The following is a 20,783-nucleotide window of genomic DNA, read 5'->3' as shown; positions in this document are numbered from 1 at the left end:
TCTAAGGCATCTTCCTCAATTAGTCCCGCTTGACCCGTATCATCCAGACCTTTCCTATCCATGTTTTCTGTTTCCATCTGTATGTTAATTGTGGCATATCATTCCAAAAAGGAAGAAGTATGAGGGTGATTGATAAGTTCGTGGCCCAAGGTAGGAGGAGTCAATTTTAGGAAACCTAGCACATCTATTTTTCAACATCAACCCTTCCTACATTTACAGACTTAGTCCAGCGGTCGTGGAGCATACGGATCTTGGACCTTCAGAAAGTACCCACAGCAGGGGTGAATGATAAGCTCATGGCCTAAGGTGGTAGGAGATGAGTTATACAGCTCTCATTACATGCACATGCAGGTTAATGTTTTGAGTGATTATGCAGAAAGTTTGAAGTTAATAACTCATCTCCTTCTACCTTAGGCCATGAACTTATCAATCACCCCTGCTGTGGACACTTTCTGGAGGTCCAAGATCCGCATGCTCCACGACCGCTGGACTAAGTCTGTAAATGTAGGAAGGGACGGTGTTGAAAAATAAATGTGCTAGGTTTTCTAAAATTGACTCCTTCTACCTTAGGCCACAAACTTATCAATCACCCCTAGTATATGGATAGATTTGAATTTGAACATCTGACCCACAATGTGAAGGAGTAAAAATCTTTGCATTATGACTCTGTCGCAATGTACAGACATGTGCATTTATAAGTCTAATGGCCTGTAGAAAGAAGCTGTCCTGTAACCTGTTGGTCCTGGCTTTAATGCTGCAGTACTGTTTGCCAGATGGAAGCAGCTGAAAGTTTATGGTTGGAGTGACTGGTGTCCCCGATTATCTTCCAGGACTTCTTTATGCACCTGCTGCTGTAAATGTCCTCAATGGAGGGAAGTTCATATTCACAGATGCGCTGGGCTGTCCATATCACTCTTGGTGCAGTTCCTGTACCAGAGGGTGATACAGCCAGTCAGGATGCTCTCAATGCTGCCCCTGTAAAGGTCTTGAGGATTTGAAGGCTCATGCCGAACTTCTTCAGTCACCTGAGGTGGAAGAGATGCTGTTGTGCTTTTTGTTTTGCCATTGAGCCAGTATGTACAGTCCCAGTGAGATCTTCAGTGATGTGTAGACCGAGGAACTTGAAACTACTGACCCTCTCAACTGAAGTCCCATTGATGTTGATTGAGCCGAGCCTATCTCTGTTCCTCCTGTTTTTTTGGACATTGAGCGTGAGTTTGTTATCTTGGCACCACTGTGTCAGGGTGTTAACCTCTGCTCTGTAAGTTGTCTCGTCAGCGCTAGAAATAAGGCCAATCAATATTGTGTCATCTGCAAATTTGATCAACAGTTGGAGTTGTGTGTGGCAGCACAGTCATGGGTGTAAAGGGATAGAGGAAGGGACTCAGGACACAAACTTGGGGGGCACTGTGTCGAGGGTCAGGGGGCAGAGATAAGGGAGCCCATCCTTACCACCTGTCAGTGAACCGATAGGAAGTCCAGGATCCAGAATCAGAATCAGGTTTATTATCACTGGCATGTGTCACGAAATTTGTTAACTTAGCAGCAGCAGTTCAATGCAATACATAATATAGAAGGAAAAAAAACAAAATAAAATAATAATCAGTCCATCAATTACGGTATACATATATTGAATAGATTAAAATTGTGCAAAAAACAGAAGTACTATATATTTTTTTAAAAAGTGAATATAGAATCGGGTGGCAGAGGGGAAGAAGCCGTTCCTGAATCGCTGAGTGTGTGCCTTCAGGCTTCTGTACCTCTTACCTGATGGTAACCGTGAGAAAAGGGCAGCCCAGGGTGCTGGAGGTCCTTAATAATGGACGCTGCCTTTCTGAGACACCACTCCTTGAAGATGTCCTGGGTACTTTGTAGGATAGTACCCAAGATGGAACCGACTAAATTTACAACCCTCTGCAGCTTCTTTCAGTCCTGTGCAGTACCAGACAGTGATGCAGCTTGTCAGAATGCTCTCCACAGTACATCTATACAAATTTTTGACATATTTGTTGTCATACCAAATCTCTTCAAATTCCTAATGAAGTATAGCGCTGTCTTGCCTATATAGTCCAGCTGCACATGGTGGGGTCCAGGTCAAGGTCTTTGAGCTTCCTATCAAGTCTGTGGGGATTATGGTGTTAAACGCTGAACTGTAGCCCAGGAATAGCATTCTAACGTATGCATTCCTCTTCTCCGGGCGAGTGAGATGCAATTAGGACAGTTCTATTCCACATATGGAGTATCATCTTATTCCCAGCTCCATCAGCAAATCATTCTATTCCCTCTTTCTCAAGATCTCACCCAGTTTTACCTTAAACCACCCCAACATCTTCTTCAAGTGCTACCAGAACAGATTTACTTTAAACTGTTATTTCCTCTCATTTTTGACATTGCAATGAGTGGAGCAATCTTCTCCATATAAAACCTTTCATAATCTTAAAGCCCTCTTAGGTCACCTATCAACCTTTATATCTTCAAAAATAAAGTTCCAACCTTATGTTTATAATCTCACAGTTCTAGACCCATACATCAAAATAATTTTTGCACTTTTTCCATCACCTTTTGAAACAGCTGATAAAATCCCATCAATCAACAAATTAACTGTTCAACAGCTTGATACGTATGAGCAGTATGTAAGACAAGCTCTTTGCTATATCTTGGTACATGTGACAACAATAAACCTATGACAATAATGTGCAAGACCTCTCAGTTGTGAGCACCTGGATTATGAACAGCGCATGCATACAGTATGGTCAAAGTTGAATGTGGACCAACATATGGGAGATCAGAAGGGATGGATTTTGTGTTATATTGAACATATTCACTATAACACAAGGGCATCAAAGGTTATAGGGAGAAGGCAGATCAATGAGGCTGAGAGGGATAATAAATCAGCCAATCACGAGGAAATCTGCAGATGCCGGAAATTCAAGCAACACACACAAAATGCTGTTGGAACGCAACAGGCCAGGCAGCATCTATGGAAGAGGTACAGTCATTAAATAAAACAGCCATGATAGAAAAACGGAGAAGACCTGGTAGGCTGAATGGCCTAATTCTTCTTCTATGTCTTAAGTGTAATGTACTAAGAATCAATATTCTATATTTGATTTGTATACCGTAACTTTGGATGACAAAACACGAATATCTACCTAACATGTTATTGATGATCCCACTATTCATCTGTTCCTTTTCATATATTTATCTAAGTTGCCCTTCAAAGCATCAATGCCATTTGCCTCAAATTTTGTAGTAGTCAGTTCCAAATTCTTATCCTCTGGGCAATTTCATTTTTTGAATTAACGACTGGATTTATTCTATAGAACTTTTTTGACTATACTTGTTGATATCATTCTTGACTACTTCAGTGGACTTTAGACCAGTCTGCTAGCTTCCACACTTTTAAACTTGCCCTTCATAATTCCACTGCCTGTTTCCTAACTTGCACCATCACATTTATGCATCAACCCTCCAGTATGTTTGCTGACCTTTATTATTTCCTGGTTAAACATCTTCTCAGTTTTAAAATCCTCACTCTTCAATGTCTTCACTGTTATCTCCCTTTAACTTTTTCTGAATCCACAAACCTCTACAAGATCTGCATTTCTCCAATTCCAGATGTTTGCACACCTTCAATATTATTTGATCTACCACAGGTAGCTGTGCTTTCAGCTGCTGGGCTCTTAAGAGACTCTTATCTAAAACTGTCCAGCACTTATCACTCTTTTCACTTTTTAGATTCTCATTTAATCCTACCTTTGAGCCCAAGCTTTCTCTCCTAATAACTTTTCACATGACTGGGGTTTCAGACCTTGTTTGAAAATACATCTATAAAGCTTATGGGGATAAGGAGACAGGGTGCTTTAAAACTGCTATGCACTCAGTGACACTTTATTAGGTACACCTGCTCGTTAATGCAAGTATATAATCAGCCAATCATATGGCAGTAACTTAATGCACAAGCATAGCAGACATGGTCAAGAACTTCAGTTGTTCTTTGGACCAAACATCAGAATGGGGAAGAAATATGATCTAAGTGTCTTTGATTGTGGAATGATTGTTTGTGCCAGATGAGGTGGCTTGATTATCTCAGAAACTGCTGATCTCCTGGCTTTCACACAGAGCAGTTTTTAGAGTTTACAGAGAATAGTGCAGAAAAACAAAAAAAAACATCCAGTGAGCAGCAGTTCTCTGGGCAAAACTGCCTTATTAACGAGAGAGGTCAGAGGAGAATGGCTAGGCTGGTTCAAGCTGACAGGAAGGTGACTGTAACTCAAATAATCACACATTATAACAGTAGTGTACAAAAGAGCATCTCTGAACACACACAACAGGAATTCTGCAGATGCTGGAAGTTCAAGCAACACACATCAAAGTTGCTGGTGAACGCAGCAGGCCAGGCAGCATCTCTAGGAAGAGGTACAGTCAACGTTTCAGGCCGAGACCCTTCGTCAGGACTAACTGAAGGAAGAGTGAGTAAGGGATTTGAAAGTTGGAGGGGGAGGGGGAGATCCAAAATGATAGGAGAAGACAGGAGGGGGAGGGATAGAGCCAAGAGCTGGACAGGTGATAAGCAAAAGGGGATACGAGAGGATCATGGGACAGGAGGTCCGGGAAGAAAGACAAGGCGGGGGGGACCCAGAGGATGGGCAAGAGGTACATTCAAAGGGACAGAGGGAGAAAAAGGAGAGTGAGAGAAAGAATGTGTGCATAAAATAAGTAACAGATGGGGTACGAGGGGGAGGTGGGGCCTTAGCGGAAGTTAGAGAAGTCGATGTTCATGCCATCAGGTTGGAGGCTACCCAGACGGAATATAAGGTGTTGTTCCTCCAACCTGAGTGTGGCTTCATCTTTACAGTAGAGGAGGCCGTGGATAGACATGTCAGAATGGGAATGGGATGTGGAATTAAAATGTGTGGCCACTGGGAGATCCTGCTTTCTCTGGTGGACAGAGAGTAGATGTTCAGCAAAGCGGTCTCCCACTCTGCGTCGGGTCTCGCCAATATATAAAAGGCCACATCAGGAGCACCGGACGCAGTATATCACCCCAGTCGACTCACAGGTGAAGTGTTGCCTCACCTGGAAGGACTGTTTGGGGTCCTGAATGGTGGTAAGGGAGGAAGTGTAAGGGCATGTGTAGTACTTGTTCCGCTTACAGGGATAAGTGCCAGGAGGGAGATCAGTGGGGAGGGATGGGAGGGACGAATGGACAAGGGAGTTGCGTAGGGAGCAATCCCAGCGGAATGCAGAGGGGGGGGAGGGAAAGATGTGCTTAGTATGTTAGATATGCTTATTATATTAGATATGCTTAGTATGGATGTACTTTCCATCCCCCATCAGGAAGGTATTTTCACCATGGATGTCCAGTCCCTATATACTTCCATCCCCCATCAGGAAGGTCTCAAAGCTCTACGCTTCTTTTTGGATTCCAGACCTAATCAGTTCCCCTCTACCACCACTCTGCTCCATCTAGCGGAATTAGTCCTTATTCTTAATAATTTCTCCTTTGGCTCCTCCCAGTTCCTCCAAACTAAAGGTGTAGCTATGGGCACCCATATGGGTCCTAGCTATGCCTGCCTTTTTGTTGGCTTTGTGGAACAATCTATGTTCCGTGCCTATTCTGGTATCTGTCCCCCACTTTTCCTTCGCTACATCGACGACTGCATTGACACTGCTTCCTGCACGCATGCAGAATTCGTTGACTTTATTAACTTTGCCTCCAACTTTCACCCTGCCCTCAAGTTTACCTGGTCCATTTACGACACCTCCCTCCCCTTTCTAGATCTTTCTGTCTCTGTCTCTGGAGACAGCTTATCCACTGATGTCTACTATAAGCCTACTGACTCTACAGCTATCTGGACTATTCCTCTTCTCACCCTGTCTCTTGCAAAAACGCCATCCCTTTCTCGCAATTCCTCCGTCTCCGCCGCATCTGCTCTCAGGATGAGGCTTTTCATTCTAGGACGAGGGAGATGTCTTCCTTTTTTAAAGAAAGGGGCTTCCCTTCCTCCACTATAAACTCTGCTCTAAACGCATCTCCCCCATTTCACGTACATCTGCTCTCACTCCATCCTCCCACCACCCCACTAGGAATAGGGTTCCCCTGGTCCTCACCTACCACCCCACCGGCCTCCGGGTCCAACATATTATTCTCCGTAACTTCCGCCACCTCCAACGGGATCCCACCACTAAGCACATCTTTCCCTCCCCCCCCCCGCATTCCGCAGGGATCGCTCCCTACGCAACTCCCTTGTCCATTCGTCCCCCCCATCCCTCCCCACTGATCTCCCTCCTGGCACTTATCCGTGTAAGCGGAACAAGTGCTACACATGCCCTTACACTTCCTCCCTTACCACCATTCAGGGCCCCAAACAGTCCTTCCAGGTGAGGTAACACTTCACCTGTGAGTCGGCTGGGGTGATATACTGCGTCCGGTGCTCCCGATGTGGCCTTTTATATATTGGCGAGACCTGACGCAGACTGGGAGACCGCTTTGCTGAACATCTACGCTCTGTCCGCCAGAGAAAGCAGGATCTCCCAGTGGCCACACATTTTAATTCCACATCCCATTCCCATTCTGACATGTCTATCCACGGCCTCCTCTACTGTAAAGATGAAGCCACACTCAGGTTGGAGGAACAACACCTTATATTCCGTCTGGGTAGCCTCCAACCTGATGGCATGAACATCGACTTCTCTAACTTCTGCAAAGGCCCCACCTCCCCCTTGTACCCCATCTGTTACTTATTTTATGCACACATTCTTTCTCTCACTCTCCTTTTTCTCCCTCTGTCCCTCTGAATGTATCTCTTGCCCATTCTCTGGGTCCCCCCCCCGCTTGTCTTTCTTCCCGGACCTCCTGTCCCATGATCCTCTCGTATCCCCTTTTGCCTATCACCTGTCCAGCTCTTGGCTCTATCCCTCCCCCTCCTGTCTTCTCCTATCATTTTGGATCCCCCCCTCCCCCTCCAACTTTCAAATCCCTTACTCACTTTTCCTTCAGTTAGTCCTGACGAAGGGTCTTGGCCTGAAACGTCGACTGCACCTCTTCCTACAGATGCTGCCTGGCCTGCTGCGTTCACCAGCAACTTTGATGAGTGTTCTCTGAACACACAACGCTTTGAAACTTGAAGCGAATGGGTTACAGCCACAGAAGACCAAGAACATACACTCAGTGGCCACTTCATTAGGAACAGGAGGTACAGGAATGCATATATGTAATTTGTTCTTATTATTATGGCCCTTTTTAAAATCTCAAAATATATTAAAAGATATTCTCTTGTGGAAAGCAAATAAAGTGAGCATATTTTGCCATTGGTGTAGTGAGTGTATATTTAATTTAACAAATGCAGTGCTGATCAAATGGGCTGCTTTATTCTGGAATCTGTTACATCCTTGTAGTGTGGAAGCTGTAGTCATCTAACCAAGTGGAGATTTACTTAACTTGCCTTGCAGATGGTGAAAAGAAAAATGCAGTGGATCATCTGGTTAATGGATATTGATGGTGATGGTAACTCCACTGAATGTCTAGATCTCATGAGAGATTGTTATTTCTATCCCAAAGATGGTATGAATATCATTTGACAAATATCAGTCCATGTCTAAATCTTATTGTTATGTCTTGTAACTCCAAAGCATAAAACTAATTGAAAGAAAAACTCTGAGCCAGGAATAATATGTCTACTCTGAGTTTCATTTTGACTTTGGTGAGATGCGCATGTCTGAAGTGGTGGTGTAATAACGTATGCCATTCACATACTTTTACATATAACCTGTAATGAATTATGTAAACAACAAAAGAAGCTTAATCAAACAATATATTTACAATATTACTCAATTATTACTGAAATATTAAATACACAACAGTTATAAAGACTTCTCTACATGACATCAAGCATTGCCTCATTATCTGATGACTTGGAAATACAAACATTTGCAAAAATCCCCATTTATAATCATTTGCAGGGCTAGATCATTATGAAGCAGCTGAGAAAGAGTTGTGTCTTGAACACTGTCCTGAAGAGTGTAGTGATGCCCTGATGATTGACCTTAAACAGTCACATTACAGGTGACCACCCTCCCAATTACTGTCAGTTAGATAATGGAAATCTGCCCTAAAAGAATTCACTAATTACTACTTAGAAATTAGAAATACAGATAAAATTGACTCACACAGAATTCATGTTGAAAAAATATATAGTTTGTTCAACTCATATTTCATTGACATGTGCACAGTTGACATGGATTTCTGTTATGGAAAATTGTGCTATGGACCATTTTCTATCAACATAACCCCTCTTAGTAATGCAAGAGTCACCCAGATCTTTTTTGTGGTTATAACCCCACCTATCTTCTGATCTTAGCAGGTCAGGCAACATCTACGGAAAGGAATAAACAGTTGATATTTCGGACCAAGATCCTTCATTAGGATGAAAGGTCTTGGCCCAAAACATTGACTGATTATTCCTTTTCCTAGATACTGCCTAACCTGCTGAGTTCCTCCAGCACTGTGTGTATTACTCTGGATTTCCAGCATCTGCAGAATCTCTTGTGTTTACAATCTTCTGATCTTCATTGATTTCACTTTTACTTAGGCTTCTTTAAGCAGACACAATCAAGTGCTGCTTTGGCATTAGGAAGAATCACTTTTGTGATTGAGAACTTTTGTTCAGCTTTGTCCTAACACCATAGTGCGTATTGAGCCGAGAGATCCCAGTTGAATTTGAACTCTGTTATCTGGTTAATGTTGAGTATGTGCTTCTTGTTAACTCAGCCCACAACATCTTCCATCACTTTCCCTATTACCTAGAGTAGAATAAATGAGGTAATTGGCTGGATTCTGCTTTTTCTGGGTATTTTTCCACTCTGGCAGTTAGATGCCAGATTTGTATTGGAACAGCTTGATCAAAGTCAAAGCTCGTTGTGAAACAAAAGCTTTCCTCTAGGATGTTCAGTAACATGACCATCAACTACCATTTCTTATAGATATTACCCTTTTTGATCTGTGTTGTAACTTCTAGTGTGTATCTATGTGCCTTTCCATATACCTCTGCTCCTTTCAATCTCTTATTTTTCAAGGAATACATGAAATGAAGCAGATCATACTAATCTAGATTTCTTAGTTACATGGTGTCTTTTGGTATTTTGTCCCTGTATTGCTCTGTACTAATGGCAATGGTCAATATTGTGTTGTACTTACACTGCAGGCAGCTTTAGATGAGGCTCGGCAAGACATCTTTCAACGGAGAGAAACATACAGAAATAAACTTATTGAGGAGGAAATGAAGAAGCAAAGAGAAATTGCAGAAATGGAAGCTCTCCAAGCAGAGCAAGAAAGAAAGAACAAAAGTGCTGCTTCTAAAAAGTCAAAGAGTCCAGGAAGGAAAAAGTAAACTGCAAAAATGCCAAGTTTCAAATTGTATCTTCAAACATATTTCATTATATATCCTTCAATGCAACACTTCATTACTATTTTCAGTCAAGCTCTCAGTTAATTTCTTTGCCAGTGGTCACAACTCATACTTCCTTGAAATGACAACTGAAAAATATCAGAAGCACCTAGGTCTGTCAGTACCCAGAAAGGCCAGTGATAATTTGGCTGTGACTACCACAGAGGGATTCTAAGACTTTCATTCCTATTACTGCACTATGGTATGACCACACTTCACAAGTATTTCATTGACTATAAAAGTGTTCAATAACATGGACATCAACTACCATTTCTTGTATTACCCTTTTTAGTCAATGATACAACTTTTAGGGCTGGGTCCATTTGCCTTCCTGTACACTTAAGTACCTTTTATTCCAAGGAGTATGTGCTTAAGAATATCTTTTTGCCTTTGCAAATTAATGGCTAAACTGATATTTGTTGCAATTTTCTTTACATTTGCAGTTTTTTTCCTTAATGAATATGCTTCTGTTTAACAAGTTGTTCCTTTTTTTCAAGTTTGGATCACAGTATAATTAAAGTGTATTTTCTGGTAAATATATCCAAGTTTTTCTTTGTTTAAGTTTACTGAAATAGATGTATTCGTGGAGAACCTGGACAATCACATGGTGATAGGGTGAATAGCAGAAGTGGGAGATGATTCGTGTGCAACACCCCTGCTGAGTGGAATGACCAGTTTCTGTGCTGTAAATTTAATGTACACTTTCAGGGGATGGATTGTAAGCACGTTCATACCCTAAAACAGTTGCAGATCCAGTATGGTGGAATTAATTGAAAAGGTGATGCTGATTGCATCTTTACACCAACAGTTGCTGGTCCTTCTGCAAACCCCTCCAGCAGTAAACCAGTAGCTTGAACTGACAGCTATGCTTCTGTTTGGTGTTTCTCACCACCCACTGTAATGTGGTTGAATGTCTATCTTTGGCGTAACAAGCAAGCAATATCAAAATTACACATTATTGCTGCTTCATCTCTTTTATCACTTCATTGTCAGTGTTGGACACTTGGAAGACAATGCCTACTGCCCACTTGAGACCGTGGTGCTGTTATTGAACTATTGTTGGCCCTGCACGAGGACTCCCACAATGTCATTCAAGAAAGAATCCCTGACATTTACTAGTTAATGTTAATATACTATCTATCCTAAAGTGAGGATGGTGGATGCTTCTGTGATAATACACACACCTATGATATTGTTGTTCCTCTTTTGGTGTAGGAGTTGAGGAAGTGTTGATAAAATAACTTTGATGATTTGTTATGGTGTACCCCACAGACCATAACCACTGCACCATAGGGTGTCGGTGAAGAAGGAAGTGGAACTGAATCCAATGATCACCCACATGAACTGCTATAATATTCAAGCTTTTTAAATGTGACAGTGCTTGCCAAGATAAGTAGTGATAAGTGAGGGGAGAGGCACGTGGAGTCCCACCTGCTTTCTGACTTGAGATTTACAGATTTTAGAGAGGCTTTCAGAGCCAGAAAGTGAGTTTCATGCTCACCCCTTCCTTTCCTCCCTCTCTTGTGCCTTCCTATTTTGACCTGGAACACTGTAGCAACAAAAATTCCTCACAGATTACAGAATTATATTCACCCTTTTGCAAATAGAATTCACCTGTGGGTTTATGTCATGTGTAAGGCAAGCTCCAAAGGTAGATTCCATTTCCCACTTTGAGCTCCTTCAAATCCTGGTGTGGTGGTAATGGGACAAGAAAATGACATTGTTTGTGTTTTCAATCTGTAAAGGGAAATGATCAACATAATCGTAAATGACAGGAGCGTTGTGTCAGTGTTTTGTGGTATGTGTGATGTATGCTAGCAAAGATCCTCAGCCTGGTTTAACTTTGGGTATATTTGTATTTTAAATATATAGTTATTTTGTCAGATGTGGATATTGTAGACATGGACAGGATTGACATTCAAATTCACTTATTTATCACGTTAATTGAAACAGACAGTGAAATACGTCGTTTTGCATTAACAACCAACCAAACCTAAGGATGAGCTAGGGGCAGCCCGCAAGAGTCGCCACACCTGTTGGTGGCAACATAACATGCACACAATGTTCAGCAGAACCACACAAGCAACAACAGCAGAAGAAGAACCAAATCAGCCCCTTTTCCACCTGCCCACTCACCCATTGTTCTTCACTAATTTTCCTTGGAAGATGATGATAAGCCACCTTCTTGAATTGCTGCAGAGTTTGAGAAGGTACTTCCACAGTGGTGCTGGGTAGGGAGATGCAGGATTTAGACCCAGCAATATATTTCCAAGCCAGGATGTTGTGTAACTTGGAGGTTGGTCTGTAGATGCTAGTGTTCCCATATGTGAGTGTGAGGTCATGCGATTTATTAAGAGGATTCAAAAGATAGATTATTATCCCATGGAGAGAGATTGAAAATAAATGAACTTGGGAGGGATATAAGTGTTCTTTTTTATGAATCACAAACAAATTAGCAGGCAGGTCAAGTAAGTAGTTAAGAAAGCAAAAAGCATGTTAGCCTTTATTGCAAAAGGGGGTTGAGGGAAGTTTTGTTACTGTTGTACAGGTTGTTATTGAGGCTTCACCTGGAAAGTTGTGCACAGTTTTGGCCCCCTTATTTGAAGAACAATATACAGTAGATTCCAGTTAATTGGGCCATTGGTTACTTGGGGAACCCGCTTATTTGAGACAACTCTTAAAGAACAAAAACTAATTGAGAAAATAGCTGGGTTTCCCTTTGTTTATTTGGGACACTATGCCACTAAATCGTGATAGGAGATATTGTTGAACTGTTTCTAACTAGTGTTAGTGGCATGTACTTGCATGGCCGTTAGACACTGCACAGTGCTTGGAGCGAACGGTGTTTAAATAGTGTCAATCGCATGTGTTTGTGTTCAAAAAGCAGTTATTTTTGTCACTGATAGTTGGCAACAAATAAGCAGTAAGACAATTCAGAACTGTTTTGCTGATTGTGGTTTCAAGCATTCAGGCTTGACGATGCCAGAAACGGTTAGGAGTGAAAATAAAACTATTTCACTACTTCAACAAGTTATGAATTATGAATAATTTGAAGGTATCGACAGCCACCTTAAATGCTACAATAAAAATTAAGATCTGTAAGAGGCAATTGTCAAAAGCATTGTATGAAGGTAGTCCATTATCTGTACTAGGTGTCTGCACTGAGTTTGTTCATTTACAGTCAATCAAAAGTACACTTCAGCATACACTGAATGAATTCCTCCATTGATAACTATTAGGAACCAATACCAATAATACTGTAGTAGTGTTGATAGTGTTCTAATTTGTTCTGTATTTAATCTAAATACATAATTAGTTAGTCATTTAAATGGTAGTTTTTTAAAATACTTTTTTACTATTTCCATGAAACTTCAGCTAATTGGGGCAGCCGCTTAATTGGGCCAAAGTGTACTGGTCCCAATGTGTCCCAATTAAGCAGAATCCACTGCAGGAGCATTTAATTGAAGGCAGTCAACAGAGATTCACTAGGCTAATTTCTGGGATGAGAGGTTTATGCCATTAAGAGAGGCTGCTTTGCTTTTAGTTAGTTGCACGGTGGGTTTTTTTTGGGGGGGGTTTTCTTTTCTCTATTGATATATATATAAAATTAGTATACTATTATGTTACCTTGGTATGTTATGTTTAAATTACATTGTAGTATTTTTTTTTGTATTAATATCTTCTGTAATTTTATTATATTCTAACAGTGTCTATATGGTTTACCTTTTTGTATACTTATTCAATAAAAAGATTTAAAAAAAAAGAGAGGCTAGGCAGTTTGGGTTTGTATTCCTTAGAGCTTAGAAAATGGAGGCATGGCCTTATTCAAACATATGACATTGTAAGGTGGCTTGACAGGGTAGATGTGAAGATGTTTCTACTATCGGCAGAGTCTGAAACAAAGGGACATAGTTAAAAGATGACAGGTACATCATTGAAAACTGTATAAAAATTACTTATCTCAGAGATTTCAAAGGTACATTTAATGTCAGAGAAATGTATACAATATTCATCCTGAAATGCTGTTTCTTTGCAACCATACACAAAAAAGAGGAGTGCCCCCAAAAGAATGAATGACCACTAAATGTTAGAATCCCAAAGTTCCCCCCACCTCCCATCCCTCCTGAATGTAAGCGGTGGCAAGCAACAATCCCCCCCCCCCGCTCCCTCACCGAGGAAAGAAAGAGCATTGGCACTCAAGCATGATCAAAGCAACAGCAAAGACACAGACTTGCAGTACTCCAAAGACTGCTTGTTCATTCGACATACCACAGGCTCTCTCTCTCCCTGATAAGGGTGAAAGGGGTGTCTCCATTTCACTGTGAGAGGGGAACATAACAAACAACTCGCTGGTTTATGATGTTAAAAGTCTGTTGCTTCACTTTTTCCGAGCTCTGTGCCCAAAGATCTTGGGTCTCTGGCATATAGCCTTAGATCTTCCATCTCCCATGACACACCGATCTGCCCAGACATTGACTTTCGATCCGCCTGTCTCCAGAGCCACGACATCTTGGCCCTCCGAAGGCGAACTGAGCTCTTAGGCCAAGCCCTTGGCGTGCTGAATAACAGTCAGTCGTGAAACCCCAAGAGCGGGTCCCATTCCCGCAAAGAACTGTAATCAGTGTGTATCCCTGGATAGTGAATCCCTGGAATTCCCTGCCCTCAAGGGTGATGGAGGCCAGTCAGAGATTTAGAAATGTTTGAAAGATCAAGCAATTCAGGGTTGTAGCCTGTCACCAAGTGAATTGCAGCCAGTATAGGTCAGCCATAATATTTTTGAATGGCACGGCTGATGTGAGGGCCAGGTGGCCTACTCCTGCTACTATTTTCTTGTATTTTTGGATATATGAATACTCACAGGCACATGGAACTAAAAATGTTTCTGAGATTATTTTTTTAAAGTCTTACCTCAACAACTATCACCCAATTACACCCAAATCTACTGTGGTGAAGTGCTTTGAGAAGTTGGTCATGACCAGAATCATCTCCTGACTAATCAAGGACCCAGGCCCACTGCAATTTGCCTATCGCTACAGCAGATGCAATCTGACTGGCTGTCCATTCAGCCTTAGATCACCTGAACAATAGAAATACCTACATCAGGATGCAGTTTATTGATTACAAATCAGAGTTCAATACCATTATATCCTCAGTACTAATCAACAAGCTCCGAAACCTGGGCTTCGGTACCTTCCCCTGCAACTGGATCCTTGACTTCCTCAACAGGAGACCACAGTCAGTGCAGATCGGAAATAACATCTCCTCCTCAATGACAATCAATACTAGTGCACCAGAAGTATGCGTGCTTAGCCCAGTACTGTAGGCTCTCTACACCCACGGATGTGTGCTAGGTACAGCTCAAACGCCGCCTATAAACTTGCTGATGCTATAACTATTGTTGACAGAATTTCAGATGGTGACGAGGAGGTGTGCATAAGTGAGATAGATCAGCAGGATGAATGGTGTCACAACAACAACCTTGCACTCAACATCAGTAAGACCAAGGAATTGATTGTGAACTTCATAAAGTTGAAATCTAGGGAACACATGCCAGTACCCATCGAGGAATCAGCAGTGGAAACGGTGAGCAGCTTCACATTCTTGAGAGTTAACACCTCCTGAAAACCTAGCCCGAGCCCAACATATTGATACAATTACAAAGAAGGCACAACAGCAACCATATATCATGTGGAGTTTGAGGAGACACTTGCAAATTTCTACAGTTGTACTGCGGAGAGTATTCTAACTGGTTGCATCACCATCTGATATGAAGAAGCCATTACACAGAACTGAAAAAATCTGAAGAAGTTTGCAAACCCGGCAAGATCCATCTTGGACTCTATTCTTCCCAACATCGAGACATCTTCAAAAGGCGGTACCTCAAAAGGGTGATGTCTGTAATTAAGGACCTCCATCACCAAGAACATAATCCTTTCTCATTGCTACCATCAAGGAAGAGGTATAGGAGCCTGAAGACACACATACAATGTTTTGGGAACAGCTTCTTCCCACCGCCATCAGGTTTCTGAATGGATAATAACCCCATGTACACTACTTCACTTTTTCTTCCATTTTTGTTGTTTTGCACTACTTATTTAAATTATATATATATATATAATTGTCATTCTTATTGTCATTTATAGTTTTTATTATGTATTGCAATGTACTGCTACCACAAAACAACATATTTCACGACATATGCCAGTGATATTAAACTTGATTCTGATTCTGTTTTCTAACTTATCTATCCAGCTCCTTAACTTCTCCTTGAAGGACCTTATTTTTCTTTAAAAATTTAAAGATTGCCTTTATTTGTCACATTTGCATCGAAACATACGGTGAAACATACAACCAAATGAAATAAGCTGGGCAGCCCACAAATGTCACCACACTTCTGGTGCCAAATTTGATTGTTAGTACAACATGTGCCACCATCACAGGCTCTTTCTGTGGCATCCTTGGCTCTAGCACTAGGGAGCCAAACTGGAATCATGGCTGTGACCACAGAAGCACCTATCTGATAACCTTACAATGGTATCCTCTATCACTGTCACTCTATCACTCTTTTTTCCGTTTTGTATTTTACTTCAACCCAAATGGACTCACTATCTTCTTGGTCTAGATAATCCGTCACAAAACATACTTCATTTCTTATTCGCAGACCCCTTTTCCGTCCAGCATGTCAACTATTTCTGAATGTTATGTTCCAACACTCTTCTTGGTGGTCACCCAAAAACCTCGCTGACTGTGCATTCTTTACCATCAATATGACCTTCTCACTGAACATATTACCCACGTGCATCTCAGCATTATGGATGCTCTAGTCAACTTGTTTTATAACTGCTGCCATTTTTCTTTTTCTTAACTAATTTGGATTCGTATTAATTAAGGAGATTTACAAAGCACTTTTTTTTTCACATAGAGATGTAGGTGCCTAGAATGTACTGCCAGGGGTCGTGGAGGAAATATACGTTATCAATGTTAAAGAAGCATTTAGACAGGCACATAAGCAGGCAGAGAATGGAGGGACCCAAGTCATGTACAGGAAGATGGGGTTACCTTGGATTGGCATCATGGTCAGTAAAGACAAGGTAGACCTGAAGAGTTGAAAACGAAACAGATTTTCAGTTATGGAAACAGCAAAGACAGGTCTGCGACAATGCCGTCTCCCAACTCTGCAGAAATGTTTGGTGTAGCAGTAAAACAAGTGAAGCAATCGTGTGGAAAGTTAAAGGAAACAAAGGTTTGTGACAGGGTAGAGAGCAAGAATGAAATGTGTTGGCAGAAAAGGTGACAAAAGTCGGTGAATAATTGCTTTTTCTGAGGCATGGCTGTAGAAGAGACAACTGAAATTTGAAATAACCAGGAGTGAAGAGAAAACTGAATGTCAGAGATGAGTGTCAAGAAAGCAGAAAGTCATTATTTGCCAAACACCATGAAGCAAGGTAAACATTCACTTAACAGACATCAAGAATAAATGAAAACAGATTACTACATAAAAAAATCTTTACAGAGAATTCAGTAGCATTCCACAAATTAAACGACCTTTAGTGCATCAAAATCTCAGAAAAAAATGATACATGCTTTTGTTTTTAGCAGATTAAATGTAATGCACTCTTTTCAGTACTGCCTAGGATAGATATAAATTGGCTGCAGCTCACCGAAAATGCAGGAGCAAAAATGTTAACCCAAAAAAAAATCTGAGCATATTTCACCAGTTTTGGCATCATTACATTGGCTGCATGTGTCCTTTAGGATCAATTTTTACATTCTCTTAATTGTATATTTTGGAGTAGCTATCCCCTTAAATCCCAAGTTGTAATTTTAGGTCCATGAATACTGGATTGCTTAGTGTTTCTAGAGCCCAGCATATAAGAACTGATGATGCTACTTGTTACACACCAGAGATCTGAAATACTCCACCAATTGAGATATACCAGGTTAGTACTGTGGAGCAGTACTTCTAAACAATGTTTTGAAAACACTTCTAAAAACCTAGTTTTTTAAAATTTGGCCAACTGTAGGATTACATTTATATAATTTGGAATATTCAATTACATTTTATTCTATATGTTTGTCTTACGATTTTTAATCTTCTCTTGTATTTTTATGACTATACTGTATTGATTTATCTTTACAATCTATGTCGAGCACTTTGGGCCTGTAGGAATGTATGAAAGGTGCTATATAAATGAAGTTATTATTATTATTATTATTATTATTATCACTGAACTGACAATGCTCAATGTTTGTAATTCAGTGACATACGCTGAGATGATCTCCTCTTCTTTTTTATTCTCCTTATGAAACCTAAAGTGTTATGCATTTATCAATGGTTTTAGTTCTAAAAGTTCCTGCATTAATTTCACGATATCAGCAAAGCTCATTTCAGCTGGTTTGGTTGGAGCAGTTAAACTTAAAAGCAAACTGTATGCTTTCCCACCTCTTGCACTCAGTAACACTGGCACTTGCTTTTCATTGCCTTCAAAATACTGCTCAATTCATTGTGTACATAATCCAGTTATCTGCATTGCAATCAAATGTGTCTATATTTCTGATGTAGCCAGACTTTCTGCTCTTTTTTAAAATGTATTATTATCATCACTCAGTATTCACTGCTTATGAACCCATGAATTCCGTCTGTTTTCTGCCTTTTTTAATTCAACAATCTTTCTCTGATGCCAAAGAGAAAAAAAAGTGCTTTTTTTTTAAGCTCAAATGTCTCGCTGCACCACAGGTTGGTAGTCATCTCAGCTTCATTTCAAAATTTACTCATCGCCACCGTTATGTTTTATAACTTCAAAACATAAAAATTAATTGAAAGAAAAACATGGGAGCTGGGGATAACTCGTGAACATTTAGTTTTACTTTAGTGAGGTGTTCATATATGATGTGGTGGCATAATGACATATGCCATTCATATACTTTTACAGAAGCCTGTATTGAAATATGTCAACAATAAAGAATGCTTTATCAAACAATATTATGGCACTCTGGTGGAGGAGGCGTGGTTGACAGTTCACCCCAGCACTCCCTCTTTTGTCACCTTCCCGGGTGGGCGGTTTAGGCAAAGCGCAAGGCTTATACGTGGACTGCATGCTGGAGGACATCAGATGGTGTGCATCAGTGAACATGGGGTCAACCATCACCATCATCCACCCAAGTGTCCTCCCTAACTCGGACCAACCATCCCCGCCTGGTGGACAATGACGGCGGTCCAGTTGGCTACAGTTACTGGTGACCGTACAGCAATGAAAGGTTAGAGTTGGCTGCGCATCACAGTGGGGAAAAACACGGTGAAGCATGAGGTGTGGCTGGGCGACATCCAGGACTCCTGCATCACTGGCCTGGACCTGCTGTCCCACTGGGGTGCCTGTGTGGATGTGCCAGGAGCAACACTCTCCCTCGGCACTGAAGCGGTGGCTCTCTGGCAGGGCAGTGCCAGGTGGTGGAACAGGCGGGCATAGCAGAAACAACTGTGACCACCCCAGCACAGTTCACCGTGCCCGTCATCAGCAACTGCATCGGTGCAGCGTGACATTGGCAGCACTACTGCGGTGCCCTCCAGCGTGACCGTCCGGGCTGTGCGAGAGCTGAGGCAGCAGAGCAGCGAGGGTTTGGATCAGAACTATCAGAGAGCTTGGCCAGGAACAAAGATAGCATTTGGCAGTTCAGCGTAGAGTATCGTCATCTCAATGCCATGAGCCAAAAGGACTCCTACACACTGACCCGAATTGACAGTGCCCTGGACTGTATCGTGGATTTGATCTGGTTCACCTCTCTCGATTTCCACAGTGGCTACTAGCAGGTCAACTGGCCCTGGAGGTCTGGCCCAAGACTGCTTTCTTTCTTTTTCAATCTTTTTATTAATTTCATAGAATGAAAACATAACAAAGCAAAAATACAAGTAGGAGATACATTGTTACACTTAAAATGAGTAATTGTAAAACCAAATAGTATAAATTGACAAAGCTCCCAATCGTGTAGGATAACAATGAATAATACAAAGCAAAAAAAAACTGAAGAAAAATCATGAAAAAGAAAAAAAATAGAAAAAAAAAACAAACCCCATCCCAAAAAAAAACTAAACTAAACAGAATTAGTCAACTAAACTAAAAGACTTGGGCAATACTAACAACTTGAAAATGGGAAGAAGAAAACCTTAGTGTCGACGACTGCATTCCTCTCAACCAGCAGTACAGAGAAATAAAACAAGTTTGGAAATGGCCAAATTACATCAAATGAAAATGCTGAATGAATGGCCTCCAAGTTTTTTCAAATCTAATGGAAGGGTCTTAAACCACACTTCTAATTTTTTCCAAATTCAAACATACCATAGTTTGTGAAAACCAATGAAATACAGTAGGAGGGTAAGACTGCTTTCAAGGTCTTCAGCGTCAAGGGCTGTGGCACTTCCAGGTGCTGCCATTTGGCCTGGGTAACACCCTGGCCACGTTCGAGAGACTGATGGAGAGGGTGCTGGCTCACATTCCGCGGAGTTGCTGTGTCATCTATTTGGACAATCTCCTGGTGCACACCGAAGAGATCTTCGTTGCCGTCCGCCAGGCAAACCTGCGCCTCAGCCCCGCAAAATGCTGCCTATTGCACTGCCAGATGAAGTTCCTGGGGCATGTGGTAAGTGGGGAAGGAGTGACAATGTACCCTGAGAAGGAGGCGGCCCCTCCCACCCCCACGATGTCTCTGAGCTTCGAAACTTCCTGGGGCTGGCATCATACTCCCGCCAGTTTCGCCACCATCGCCAGTTCCCTGCACTAGCTCACCGAGAAGGGGAGGCCCTTTGCCTGAACTCGCACCTGCATTGCTGCCTTCGACCAGCTCCGAGCTGCGCTCACCCAGGCCCCAATCCAGCACATCCCTTCACCCCAATGTCTGTGGCGTTGACTCAACGGGGGTCTCAGCGCAGTGCTGTCACAGGAGGGGGACCAAGGAGAACACGTGGTGGCGTACTTCAGCCGCTCCATGAGCCACACGGAACAGAAATATTGCATCAGCTGCCAGGAGCTCCTCCGTTATCTCTTCGGCCAATGGTTCCTGCTTCGCATGGACCAGGCATCGCTGAGCTGGCTGTTGAGGTTCCGTGTTCCCGAGGGGCAGCTGCTGTGGAGGTTGGAAGCTCTCCAGGACTACGACTTTGAGGTACAGCATCATCCCAGAAGGCACTATGGCAACAGTGACACCCTCCCGTGCCCTCCCTGTGAGGCCGCTGAATGTCGCCACTGTCACCAACTCAAGGAGCGGAGCAGCTAGCAGGTGAGGGAATGGCTGAGTGTGGGACAGCGGCCGGGGCAAGGGGAGTTCCGCACCCTGGATCCA

At 42.0% G+C, this 20,783-nt stretch overlaps 1 protein-coding gene across 1 annotated transcript in view; it reads left to right on the top strand.

Moving 5' to 3' along the window:
• The window catches only part of adgb (androglobin), a 223,374-nt gene extending 213,817 nt beyond the window's left edge, over positions 1-9,557 (top strand). Inside the window, exon 36 of the mRNA XM_063057274.1 lies at positions 9,207-9,557. Within this exon, the coding sequence (XP_062913344.1) occupies positions 9,207-9,392 (186 nt within the window). The 3' untranslated portion in view covers positions 9,393-9,557. The remainder of the gene's footprint in view (positions 1-9,206) is intronic.
• Positions 9,558-20,783: the final 11,226 nt, after the last annotated feature.

Source organism: Mobula hypostoma, chromosome 8 (genome assembly GCF_963921235.1).
Source record: "Mobula hypostoma chromosome 8, sMobHyp1.1, whole genome shotgun sequence".
Lineage (NCBI taxonomy): Eukaryota > Metazoa > Chordata > Chondrichthyes > Myliobatiformes > Myliobatidae > Mobula > Mobula hypostoma.
Note: the sequence above shows the minus strand (reverse complement) of the source record. Positions and strands in the feature narration are given on the sequence as shown.